This window comes from Taurulus bubalis (genome assembly GCF_910589615.1).
Source record: "Taurulus bubalis genome assembly, chromosome: 6".
NCBI classification, from domain to species: Eukaryota; Metazoa; Chordata; class Actinopteri; order Perciformes; family Cottidae; genus Taurulus; species Taurulus bubalis.
Genome location: NC_136594.1, coordinates 24138576 through 24151489, shown reverse-complemented (window position 1 = coordinate 24151489; position 12914 = coordinate 24138576). Strand labels below are relative to the sequence as shown.

At 45.5% G+C, this 12914-nt stretch overlaps 1 protein-coding gene across 14 annotated transcripts in view; it reads right to left on the bottom strand.

Annotated features, from left to right (window-relative positions):
• Window positions 1-1629: 1629 nt before the first annotated feature.
• Window positions 1630-12914, bottom strand: part of camk2d2 (calcium/calmodulin-dependent protein kinase (CaM kinase) II delta 2) — a gene marked incomplete at both ends in the record, with an annotated part of 31421 nt that continues 20136 nt past the window's right edge. The window contains 16 exons of one of the 14 annotated variants that reach the window (XM_079219501.1): window positions 1630-1862; window positions 2923-3017; window positions 3102-3177; window positions 3544-3564; window positions 4114-4212; window positions 4672-4720; window positions 5077-5121; window positions 6603-6662; window positions 7396-7436; window positions 8629-8671; window positions 8925-9008; window positions 9218-9340; window positions 10188-10282; window positions 10454-10537; window positions 10734-10836; window positions 12448-12520. In XM_079219501.1, coding sequence (XP_079075627.1) covers window positions 1630-1862; window positions 2923-3017; window positions 3102-3177; window positions 3544-3564; window positions 4114-4212; window positions 4672-4720; window positions 5077-5121; window positions 6603-6662; window positions 7396-7436; window positions 8629-8671; window positions 8925-9008; window positions 9218-9340; window positions 10188-10282; window positions 10454-10537; window positions 10734-10836; window positions 12448-12520 — 1324 coding nt within the window. Of the gene's footprint in view, window positions 1863-2922; window positions 3018-3101; window positions 3178-3543; window positions 3565-4113; window positions 4213-4659; window positions 4721-5076; window positions 5122-6602; window positions 6663-7395; window positions 7437-8628; window positions 8672-8924; window positions 9009-9217; window positions 9341-10187; window positions 10283-10453; window positions 10538-10733; window positions 10837-12447; window positions 12521-12914 lie in introns of all 14 variants that reach the window. The other 13 variants (XM_079219507.1, XM_079219510.1, XM_079219508.1 and 10 more) reach the window with 13 other exon arrangements.

Here is a 12914-nt window from a genome sequence, read left to right as displayed (position 1 = left end):
AAATTAGTATTATAGATTGAAATCTGACAATTCAAACAGTATGACTTAGCTCATAGCAAACATAAATGTAGCTCATTAACTGGATTTTACGTAAACTCTTATTTCCTCTGATAGCAAGAATAGCAATTTTAATGTTTGTTTTTTTTATCAACAATCACAATGTATATATACATCACCAGAACTAAAGCAAGCTCAATTTTAACATTCTGATTTTCCAAATGCTTCCGTATTGCACACACATAAATACACGTAAAAATACAGAACTAATTTTTGGGAGAGGTTACAGTAGTAGATTTGAAAACATCTCTATTTTATATTTAATAAAATGCATACCAAAACATCTTAAAAAACAAACAAAAAAAAAATGCCAATATGCTTCGTTTCATAATGTCAAAATACAGTGTGCAGCCACCCGGTGGTGGGTTCCGAATGATGTCCATTAATAAAATGCCATAACAGTAAAATGTATTAATACTTGTATCCTGCAACGTCATGTCCCTATAGAAGGGTCAAGGGTCGGGGGGCAGTTGGGGGGGTTGAGTTGCCCTACTAGAGATTCTTTTTTGATCACGTCGATATTCCATTAACTGCAAAAAAGAAAAAAGAGAGAGCATAGAGAGCATAGAGAGCATACATGTGAATGCATACTGACCGGGGACACTAGAGAAATATGAATGGACACTTTTTCACAGACGATAATAGGACATGTAATAGCATGAAAGCAGGAAGCACTGGTCTAATTAATAGCATCAAAAGGCTCAGGCACAATGCCACTGTGCCTGCTGGCATAATGGTATTACTCACTGGGATTTTCCCTTTCACACCTATTGTCCACCCACAGGTGTGCGTTCTATTATTTTGCCTAATTACACAACTTTTCCGTTCTATGTGGGGTGTGTACGGGCTGACATCGCTGGCATCCGACTCACTCTCTTGTTGCACCTGTTGAGGTGGAACATCCTTAATGAACCTCGAGGATTCATGTTTGTAAAACTCCCCCCAACCTTTCCCAGGGCAGACTTTAAATTGAGCTGCAATTTGTGGAACGGCCTGCATGGGTGTGCTAAACGGAAGAGAAACACTTCTTCAACTGCAGGTGCACGTGCGATACGAGAGCGTTTACTTTAAATTGTACGATTTTGGCAAAAAAAATGCACGTGATTGGGGAGTAGTGAGCATGCAAATAGGAAAACAAGACTTGAAGTAAACTATAAGAATGTGTCAGAGTTCATAAATGGAAGTTTTGATATAGTTTTTGCTGTTAAAAGTGGCCTCTGTTTCCTTAAACTCATCAAGGATTTCTCCGTTCAAGTCTCAGTTTTCTCTTTAAAAAAAATTCACGGTAATGCCTCGTTTATTGATATAAAAATGGTAATTTTAAGGATTAAGTATTCCTTTGAACACCAAGCTGGAAAGCATGATCTCGCTGACCTCTCTGGTTGAAAGTGTCAAGTCTGTGGCACCTTGACCACTAACTCATGGATGTCTCAGTGTACTGACCACAACCTGGAGCATACCTGCTACACTCTAACCCGGTGGAGACCTTGACCCACTAAAAGGCCAAATTCAGCTGCTGTTGAGTTCCTCTTCCTTCGTGCCTCCTCCTGAGAGTGTCTTGCTGTTGCGTACTTACTGGGAGGGGATGCTGGGCGAGCCCGAGCGGTGGAAGTGGATGTTCTGCCACTTGCCGTCGCGGCGGTGCCACACGCGGGTCTCCTCGGACTGCATGGTGCGGGGCATGCCGCTGGTGTCCATGTACTGGGTCAGCCGAATGTAGGCAATGCAGGCGGCATTTTCCCCAATTAGGTGCACGTGTGGATTCAAGAGGATGGTGTGCACGGGCTTGTTCCCTTTGGACAGGGCTGCAAGGGAAACAACATGGCTGATTACAGGGAGCCAGTGTCCCTGAGCAACACGCAGTGAACACATGTCATGGATAGCATCCAGTCACTCGGGTTTGGGAAAGTCATACAGCTGCATGATTGTTCAAAAACCAAATGCTTTTGAGGAATACTAACTCAGTGTGTGAAAAAATTGGGGCCCAGTAATTGGGTGGATTCTGTCGCAGGGCACAGTTGTTGAGGGTGGGTGTGTAGTTGTGTGGTTGTGTGAGTGACCTTATTGCCAACGATATTAGCCCTGGCAATCAATGTGTGTGCAAAGTGCCTCGTTGATCATCTCGGCTTCCATCCATGAAACGTTGTGGGCCTATATTGTCTTTGTAAGACCGCAGCAAAACAACGGCGCACTAGAAAGGGGACCCACAAAAAGGGGGCAATTGCCACCAGGTATTTCTCACACTGTACTAACTGACACGTCAACAGGAGGAAGTGAAAGTCTCCATATGTTGATGTTGGATAGTGGATAGTGGACAAGCACAGGCTCGCCAAGTGATTGAGGTTTCTAGGACATCTCTGTTTTTTATGAACTATTTTTACCCTGACTGAGGACATTCTGCCATTTATAGCCGTCATTCATTAGTCACTTTCATTTTTTTTGCTCCAAGGTTAGTCCACGCACGGCCGTGCCCTTGTGGTGCACCAGCAAACATGAACTGTAAACCGATAAGACTAAATATTGATATAGAACAAACTATTCCGCCCACACCCACTTCAGCACTATAAACACTCTATTTCATAACAAATTGACGTGAAAGAATAACACACTGCTGTTAATTTTCAGCTAAATTCTCGTTCTCAGCGCCGTGTTTGGGTGCAGCGCCAGCTGGCCACTTGGACCTTTTGGAGCAACCCCAGACCGGCTATTACGACAAACCTCAACTGCTCTGAGCAACAGTGGCCCAAGCAGACACCATGAGTAATTCCCTCTGAACTCTTGTGGTGCTCCACGCCATTATATGTATTAACTTTGGAAGATGAGACGCTTCCAGGTGACACACACAAGTCCCGCGTAACGCTTTACCGTTCTCAAAGTAAAAGCGGTGGAAGTCGTGTCCTTCCACCAGGTTGCCCAGGGCCTCGGGCTCGAAGGAAGTTAGACCAGGGTCACAAATCTTCCTGTTTCACCAACAAACGAAAAATACAGAATTAGTAAATGACGTAAGAAAAAGTGATTTAGACGTTGCGGTGGAAGAGACTTACGCATAGGACTCAAAGTCTCCATTGTTGATAGACTCAATCAACTGCTCGGTGACTTTGATGATCTCCTGTTTGCGAGCTGCAACACAAGATCACAGAACATCACCAGCGGCGCAAACGGACGTCAGAGGCGGTCGCCGAGGCGGCGTTTCAGGCAAAGCGCAGACGCGGTCAAGTCGGACATCAATTCAGCTTCTAATGGGTTCTAGTCTGCAGGATGTCAGAGTTATTAGAAATGGAAGGCGCTCGAGAAAGATGTTTGTTCTTTCAACATCCGAGAATCGAAACGACAAGAGAGCCTCCCACGACTAATAAGTGATATCAGGCAGCAAAATGCAAGACGACACGATTCCTTTCACCCGATAAAGATCAGAATGAACAAAAAACAAACCAATGCAAGTATTTGCTACAAAAGCTGTTTGAACTCAGTAATGTTGACAGTTACCTTTATGGTTATTGGTGCAGGCTGGGGGATATTAAGAACAAACCACTTAATAATTTGTGCAACAAAATTGACACATGTGTGTGTGTTTGTGTGTGTGTGTGTGTGTGTGTGTGTGTGTGTGTGTGTGTGTGTGTGTGTGTACACGAGTCAGCGTTTTACTGTGTTTGGGTAAGTCAGAACAGAGGGCAAAGAGAGGAGCGAGGAGAGCATCCGTGTCTACGAGACACGAATACACAGCCGGAGAATACAGAGGAATACATCGAATGGAGGGAAGCAGGATATCAAAAGGATCAAAAACAGAGAGGGGGGGGGTGGGGGGAGGGTCTAACTGGAGAAGGGATGGTCGGTGCATTGTGAGGACGAACAATATCGAACCATGAACGCTATCAAACACCCACTCATCTACAGGGCCGAGGAGGTGATTTGAACATCGGGAACACGGGATTTGAGACACTTCACATAGAGAGATCACTTTTCCTCCAGTGACGACAGTACAGGAGGGGAACAAAAACAGCCCCCCTCCCCTCTCCCTCCCCACCCAACACACACTCACACAGCAGAGGGACTTACTCTGAACTGAGGAGGTGGGAGTCAGTCTGGAGTCAGACATCTGTGAGGAACGGCTCTGAGAGCTCAAGATACCGCTCACTAAGCTGCCCAGGCGACGGGCTGTCAGCGGAGGCACGGGCGGGTGTGTGATTGGGTGGGGGATGTAACACAGATAACATAGATGTGTGTGTGTGTGTGTATGTGTGGGGGGGGCAAAAGGCAGGAGAGGAATTATGGAAAACATTGATATTTTCAACAAACCATGAGAAGGGGAAGAAAACAAGTCAAACAAAAACAGAAAATTAATAAGAATAACATGAAACATTTCGCACAGACAAAAACTGAAAGATCAGACAGATAAAGACGGGTGAAACTTGAGGATGCGAGGGAGGGAAGGACAGAAAAAGAACAGGGGCGGACTGCATTTTTGCGAACGAGGGGCTTTTGAACTGCGTCACAAAAACAGAACGAGGAATAAAACCAGGAGCGACAAATCCGACAGGGAGCGCTGAGGCCGGCTGCGGTGACCTCGCCGCGCCGGAGAGGACCGAGAGGAGACGGACACACAGGTTTCCTCACCTTTCACGTCCTCGTCCTCTATGGTGGTGTTGGCGCTCTCAATGGACTCCTGACAAAGAACGGCAACGGTTTGTATTAATAAAGGTTACAGGGCAATTTATGTTTGTAATATCAAATGAGTGTTTAGATAAAATGCTTCAAATGCTGCTGCAAACTCAGATTTTGAGATGTACTTAGTAGTATTTTCGGGGCACTTTTGCTTTTATTTACAATGCTGACGGTAATGCCGGCTGGGCTTAAACCAGATTACAGGGTTAAACCCTAAATGCCACCAGGATCAGCAGTTGGTGGAAGGAGACACTATTCATATTCATTATTATTAGAGACGGGAAAGGCCTGACGTACAGGAGCAAACATCTCTCATTAAGCACAACCAACAAGGACAATTATTATGAATTGCAATACCTTATTTCCATCCACAGGGTTGTGGATCACAGTTGTCTGTGCTTCCTGAAGAGAACAAAAGACAGAGCACTTGAGGGAAGAAGTAACGATAGAAGGACAGAAAAGGTTTGATGGCACAGAAACTGTGAAAGGAAAAGTATCTGTGTGTATTTACAGAATATGTATGAATATGGCTCTTACACCACACATCTATCTATCTATTTATCCATCCACCCATCTATCAACATAAATGTATCTTTACGTCTATTAATCACAATGAATCTGACAAAGTAAACATCTAATTATCCAATTGCCAGTGTCCTCCTATGTGTTTTCTCCCTTCCTGCAGGACATCGTCGCTCAATGTCTCGTCTCGGTCTGCTTCCCTCTCATCAGCGCTCTCCGGAGCCCCGCCCACCTGGCCAGTCAGACGTCTGGGCTTTTGTGGAATCGATCCCGGTGACCAGATCAGTCCTTCTAATCACATACCCCGATTACACTTGATTATAACGTCAGCTGCCTGCATCTGTCTCTGTGTGTGAGTGTGTGTGTACATGATGACGGAGAGGGAAAGAGAGAGAGAGAGAGAGAGAGAGAGAGAGAGAGAGATGCCATGTGCATGTGTTCATGCGTAATCGCCTCGACAGCGAATGGGCGGGGGGGCAGAAATCCTTTGACATCATGCAGAGCAACAGTCATGTGGCCTGACGCAGACAGCCAGTCAGCAGACACCATGCGCGAGCCAATGAGTGACAGACAAATCACTTGTGTGGGGGAGGAGGGGGGAGCGATGGATGGAGCATCATAATGAGACTAAGGAGGCGACATCCTCTCACTCCAGCCATGCACAGGCAAAGCAGACCCGCACAACACATCTGCGCTACTTTCACCAACAAAAGTGATAGCGTACAGTTCATAACATGTTAGGAGCAGCATGCATGGTGGAGGTGAGTAAAGATGGAGGAGGGGGCGGGGTTAGAGGTTGCCCTTAACTACAGATTTAAAACGACACTAGTCAAATCCAAGCGTGTGCGTAAAGGCTTATTGATTCAGCAGCATGAACAACATACTGCTCCTAAATTGCTATGGATGGGTTAAATGCAGAGACCAAATTTCATGTATTTTATTTAAAAAGTATGTAATATGACAAATAAAGTACAACCCTTGAGTTGTGAAAGTCCACAGTCTTCACTCACGATTGGCCGGTACTGCCAGAGCTCTGTATGCCTCATGCATGCAATGCAAAAATCTGAATGAATTATGAATAGTTTATTTTTCCCCGGATATGCATAGGAGGAGGAGGACGTGCTGCGCGGGCCACAAAAAGCTTTTACACGCTATGTCATCCGGGGGTAGCCAAACGTGGAGCAAGACATCCGTTTCACACGGCCCTCTATTCTTATCCACCCCGGTTAAGAATTTAAATGACACGCAGCGGGGCTGAGATCAAACAGGAAATGATCTGAGCCGATGTGAAAGGGTGGAGAGGATGAAGAGGATGGAGAGGATGAAGGTGCAGGTGTGGGAGAACTTCTGTGTTTATATACCAGCGCAGGGGCAGGGCCAGTTTCTTTGGGACTGGTCACTGTGTTGGCTTTGTTGTTGACCTGCAGGGGGCAGTGTAAAGGGGACATGACACACGTGCACACTTTTCAGACAGCACATTTGTGCTCTCGCACACACACACACACACACTCTGGCTACGGTCCACTCCAAAGAGATCATCTCAGCTCGTGTGATGTAACTGAGATGTTACACTGTTCCCAACCGAGACCTCTCTATGAAATCTGTGGGTTTTAAGGCGTGCGCTCAGTCAGGGAGGTAAATGTGTTGAGGAGAGGTCGGTTAAACTAGGCGGTGCTGGGAAGAAATGTCACAAAGCAGTTAGAGGGGAACAGCTTATGTTTCTAACAAACAAAATGTTTTAATAGACAGCCAATTTTGATTGAATTCTAAAGAGCCAGACGTAGCAGAGCACAAAGGAGGCCGTGAGTAACTCCACTACCCATCCGGTCCGATTGGTGGTAACAGGTTAAGAAAACATTTGTTCAATGACCGACCAATAAAAAAATACAAAACTATGCCAACAGACCCTCCACCTAATGTAAACTTCTATATGAATGCAGCTATTTACTGGTCTGACCATCTATTGTGGGCTCAAGCTAAGAAATAGCAACCATTGCCCGCTGCTCGCTGTGCCTGTCCCTGAATGATGATGTCGGTGAGTGCACTTTGCATAATAATCATCCAGAAGTTTCCCTCAGACACCGAACGTTCCAGCAAACTAATGCAAGTAACAAAGCATTTTGTTTCTTCCTTCGCGGGTGCAAAGCGACTCACCTTCACGGCGTCCGCCTTCTTGTTGAGCAAACTCTTGGCTGCTGTGGAAGGACAGAAAGAGACAGGACTTCAGCGTGAGGGCTCTCCAACGGAGTCCTGCGGCTACGCTAACATGCAAGCAGGCATATCAGTCAGCTGCGCTTATCTTCAAACTCCAGGTGACAAAATCCGACCGCGAGATCCATAATGCAATGCAACAGATTCTCAGAGTGCCATCTTCATTTATGCAAGGCTGTTCTCCCACCACACACTGATTGTCATGTGAAGGGCTGGAGGGTGGGCGGTTGATCGGGTGTGTATTTAGCGAGTGATGAAAGGGGTAATCTACCTATCAGACCCACACAGCATTCTTAAAATGGCATTTGCACACATGCACTTAACAACTACACACTCGCACACACACACACAATCCTGCCACTCGTCATTGTATTTCTCATGGAATAAAATAATCCAAACACACTGTATTGCATTTCAAAATGCATGCTGTATCCTTGTCTAAATTGAATTATTATTTCATCTTAACATTTTTGCAAGCTTGAGCTTTAAATGTGTGTTTTTTTCTTGTTTTTCTTAAAGCAAACACCTCATGTTCATGCATATGCGATCAGCTCTTAAAAGAGTACGTGAGGCCTTATACATCACAACTATTTACCCCACATATTTCCCTGTCATTCCCCAAAAAATCTTACCTCACACGGAAACCACAATCCAAACAAAAGAAGGAAAGGAATTTGAAAAAAGGAAGAAAATGATGAATAAAAAGAGACATAAATGCACGAATGCCTTTTACTGTAGAATGAAGAGAGAAAGCAGGCTAGTAAGAGCGTGACAAAATAAGAGAGGTAAAAAAAGGAGTGCATGCAGAAAGGTATGGCAGAGCACAAAATCCAGATAAAGTGAAAGAGCAACAGCTGGAGAGATAAAGAGAGAAGGCTCTGTTTGCTTTTCTTCTGCAGAAAAACAGACCGAAGGCATTCAAAAATAGGTTCAAAAGGCCGCTATCCTATAGAAAAGTTGAAGATTGATTCCACCTTTTTTCTTTGTAGTGCTTCAGATCTGTTTTCCTCATGACTAGAAGACGCATTTTCTCAGAGCAAACCTCACCAAACTACCACCAACATTGAAGGCCGAGAGGTACGTCAACTTCCTGTTTGTTTTTAACATGAATGGTTTTAGTTCATAAGATATGTTTGAGTGACCCAGGTCTCCGACACCAGGCTGAGAGAAACATACCTGAGAAGTTTCTTGTGACCAGCAAAGTGGTCAAAATTGCTCCCTGCAGTCATGGGAAGGAGGGAAGTAATGATGATGGAAGGAGGAAAAGGGAGAAAGGAAGGAAGAGACAGAAATAGGAAGATTGATTATAAGGTCACGGCGAGAAAGAGGAGCACATCGAAAGGGCAACGTGAAGGTTTTTACAGAACAAAGTCATCATTTCCAGCGTGCAAAGTGGAGATTGGGGAAGGAGAGATGGCCGGATGGATTGTTCTTGTATAAATAGAACTGTGAAGGATTGCCAGACGTCTCACCTTGAGTTTCCTCCTGGCGTTGAATTTCTTCAGGCACTCCACCGTCTCCTGCCTGTGCATCATGGAGGCTACAGTGGACCGTTGCTGCAGGAAGAGGATGAGAGGATTTGAGGATTAAGGGAGAATGAAAACAATGGATGGGAAGAATGTATGCACACATGGATCTGAAGGCACGACCGATGCTATCAGTGTGCGAGTCTTTATTGTCTTCCGAGTCTGTAAATGTGTGTTTCTGCATGTCTGTGTTTGTGTGTGTGTGTGTGTGTGTGTGTGTGTGTGTGTGTGCCACATACGCAGATCCAGGGATGTTTGAGGGCCTCGGTGGCAGTAATGCGTTTACTGGGGTTGATGGTGAGCATCTTGTTGATCAGATCTTTGGCATCAGGAGTTACAGTGTCCCACTCAGGGGACGGGAACTGTTGGAAAAAGCAGAGTGAGAGTCAAACGCACTGTAATGGACAAAGCTAGGACAAAATATGGCATCTTTAGATGTTCTTTTTTCTTTTAGCAAGGCAAAAGAGAAGAGGAATGGAAAAGCAAATGTGAAAAACATAAGTGAACACACAGAAAAAGAGTGAAACAACTCTCCTCTGAGGAAAAGAGAGAACCCACAATAAAGAGTGTATTTATATTTTGTCATTTTTGCGACAAATATGGTTAATGTGTGAGGTTCCTTTTGCAATTTCTTCGGGTGATTTTTATTTTTTATTTCCCAAATTCACAGCATAGGAAACGAGCCACACTGAACAAAAGTCATGACATCGAACCATCTGAGGAGCAACGTGTGGACGCCTTTTGGATTGGACACATGGAAAAATCATGGATAAAAATGCCACTGCCTTATGGTTATGTAAGACAGGATTTATTTTTGTGACGATTTATTTGGTGGATAATCTTCTTAGGTTTATTATTAAAATGAATTAATGCTACGTTCTTGTTTTACTAAGACAGGGAACTACATAGCAGTGTTCTGCCTGTAATGTTAGCAGTGGTTCAGGTTGGAGCGATATGATGTGTGGTGACATCACATGTGTTCAGACGGACATTGAAAGTGGAAGTAACGATGACGAAGCTGTGCACGAGCTCTTGCTTTACCCGCCTCCCAAAAGTAGTTTTTAAATCAGTAACGACAAGTTTGTCAGTGACAACAAATCCTAAATTGTCAGTTCGACAAACACATGTTAGGGTTGGGCTTCAAACTAAGTTAATTCCTTCCTACTTGATATTTATGTGTTATTCAAGTGTGTACGTGCGAGCGCTTACATCATAGGCCCCAGCCTTGATTTGTTGGTAGAGGCGGTGCTGGTCCTCGTCCCAGAAGGGAGGGTAGCCCACCAGCAGGATGTATAAAATCACACCTGCAAGGAGGACACGTGGTCAGGTGAGCAGAAAAGACAACATACTCTATAGTAATGGATCCTACTATGCTATTCACTACTATTAAACACTTGAAGCAACACTCTTCTTCAGGCTGTAACTCAAGTGCATTCAAACAGCTGCATGGGAGCATTGGTTTGGAAGGTATTTACCGCAGGCCCACATGTCAACTGGCTTCCCATACGGGTCTTTCCTCAGGACCTCTGGAGACAAGTAGCCCGGGGTGCCGGCGAAACCTGGAGGAGTGATATGGAGGGAGGGAGGAGATGTGGAATGGTAGGCAGGAGTGGGCGATTCAGTGAGGAGGATGTTTCTCGACCAACTAAAAGTGCGATTGATTGATTGATTGATTGATTGACTGACTGACTGACTGATTGGTCGGTTGCTTGATTGAACTGATTCAGGTTGAAAAACGGATGGATGAATACTCACCAAACCATGCCTGCTGGTCCCCCTGCACCTCGATAGCCAGCCCAAAGTCAGCCAACTTGACCGCCGCCCCCTTCAGCTTACTGGCCAATAGAAGGTTCTCAGGCTGGGGGGGGCGGAGTCAAACAGGTTAGAGGTGAGAGGTCACACGCTCTGGGAACAAGCCGCCCGCAGACACAGATCTAAAACCAGGTTAGCCAAACCAAATCCTAATCCAAGCTCTTAGGGGTCAACAATGCTAAACTGCTCCTAAATCAGTGTCTGAGGCAACTCCCTTTCTGCCACACAAATGACAGAGAAACATCAGAAATGTGCACGGGACCAAATCTCTACGTGACAAAGGGGACCCTTCCCCCACGCCGGAGCGGTGGACTTGCTCCCCACGTCTAATGGATTCTGAGAGTTCATTGGTAGCGGACGCCGTGTGCTCGTCCACAATGGCAACCAATCCGCTGTTAAAATCCACGAGTGGGAGCAAAGTGCACGCGGCGGGGAGAAGGAAACAGGACACAGGGGGGGAGGAGGTGTGGCGTGAAACAAGTGGGTAAAGACAAGAGCGCTCGCCGCACAGACACAGTTTAGCACAATACACGGAAATATGCAAGCCCCCCCAGCGAGCACACACACACACACACAGAGACACTCACACAGACACACACACACACACAGACACAGGTGCAGAAAGGTCTTTGCTGACCTTAGGCCAGTTAGACACTGTGCTCTAATGAATAATACATTTCCTCACATTTAAAAAACTCTCCACACAGAGCAGTCAGTTTGTGGCAGACAGGCTCAACAGGACAGTAACTGACAACAACATCTACATCCTCATCTCCAGAGTGATGAATACATCTTCCAGATTATGAAGCATCTGAAAACGTAACATCCCCTCAGAAAAGGATATCTGCTCTAATAAAGTCCACGGATTGGAAATCTCATAAACCATCGCGCTTATCCTGATTCCTTTAGTTTCTCACGGCAGAGGTACACGTTCAACCGTTGAACATATTCAAGAGAGCTGCCCCATTTTTTTATACATGCTCTCGGGATGTTTTGAGAATCCAGACAATAATTGGAATATTCATGACCTTGGAAATCTTTCACATCTCAACCTAATTTTTTACATAATTATGCAAATGGTGATCACTCCTCAGGTTCTGGCATCGTGATTGCTCTTTATTCCTCCGTCGCCTCAGAGCGCCACACAATCACGCACACGCACACGCACACGTGCGTGAAGATGCCGGCGACATTAAGGGGAAGTGTTGGAGGAGGACTCTCAGTCCTGACATTGGCAGGGATGGGTAATTAAGCTCAGAACATCCACTCAACAGGATTTCACTGGAACAATGGAGGAGAACAAGCCTCCTCCGCCTCTGCACTTTGCTATGATTCAGCCTGGTTCTGCACGCCAGACTCGCTTCATAGCTGAGGTTAAGGTCAGATTCTAATAATTGTTCAAAGCTTTTTAGTTAGAGCTTCTAGAAGGAAGAGCGGAATAATGTGACAAATAAAAAAAAAAACCTCCATGAGGATATTTCTGTTCTCACGTTGAGAAGACGATCGTCGATTCTCAGTTGTATGCGCTCAAACAGAATGTAAATAAAAAGAGTGTGTGGATGCAGAGGGGCGAGGACCGCGAGGGGAGTCACCGCCATCTGTCGCACGGAGCCGGACCCTGAACGCGGGCCGAGGCCGATGCTGCGGTCATACAAACCTTCAGATCCCTGTGGACGATCCCATTCACGTGGCAGTGGTGGACGCTCTCCAGGATCTGCTGTATGCAGTGGCTGAGCGGGCAACGGGCGCAGGATGGTGGAGAGGGTGAATGTGATGGAGAGGCGGGAAAGGAAAGGAGGAGAGGAGGAGAGGAGAGAGGAGAGAAGACAAGGGAAATTAATTTAAGGGGAGAGAAGAAACAATGTATCACATGCCCCTCTCATTAGGCTTCTTTTGTGTGACGCTGCTTTCTTGACGGGTGACATTAGGTAAGACATTTTCCACAAGATTTATTTATATTACACCAAAGAGATACAGTGTCTATGGCGAGAAACTCTCTCTCTCTCTCTGAGGAGGAGGAGGAGGAGGAGGAGGAGGAAGTAATTCAACACAACGCTGGCAGTGTAAGATTAATGCCACCGTCTATATGTCGTGAATCACTTTTATAAATAACTGTGGAGATGC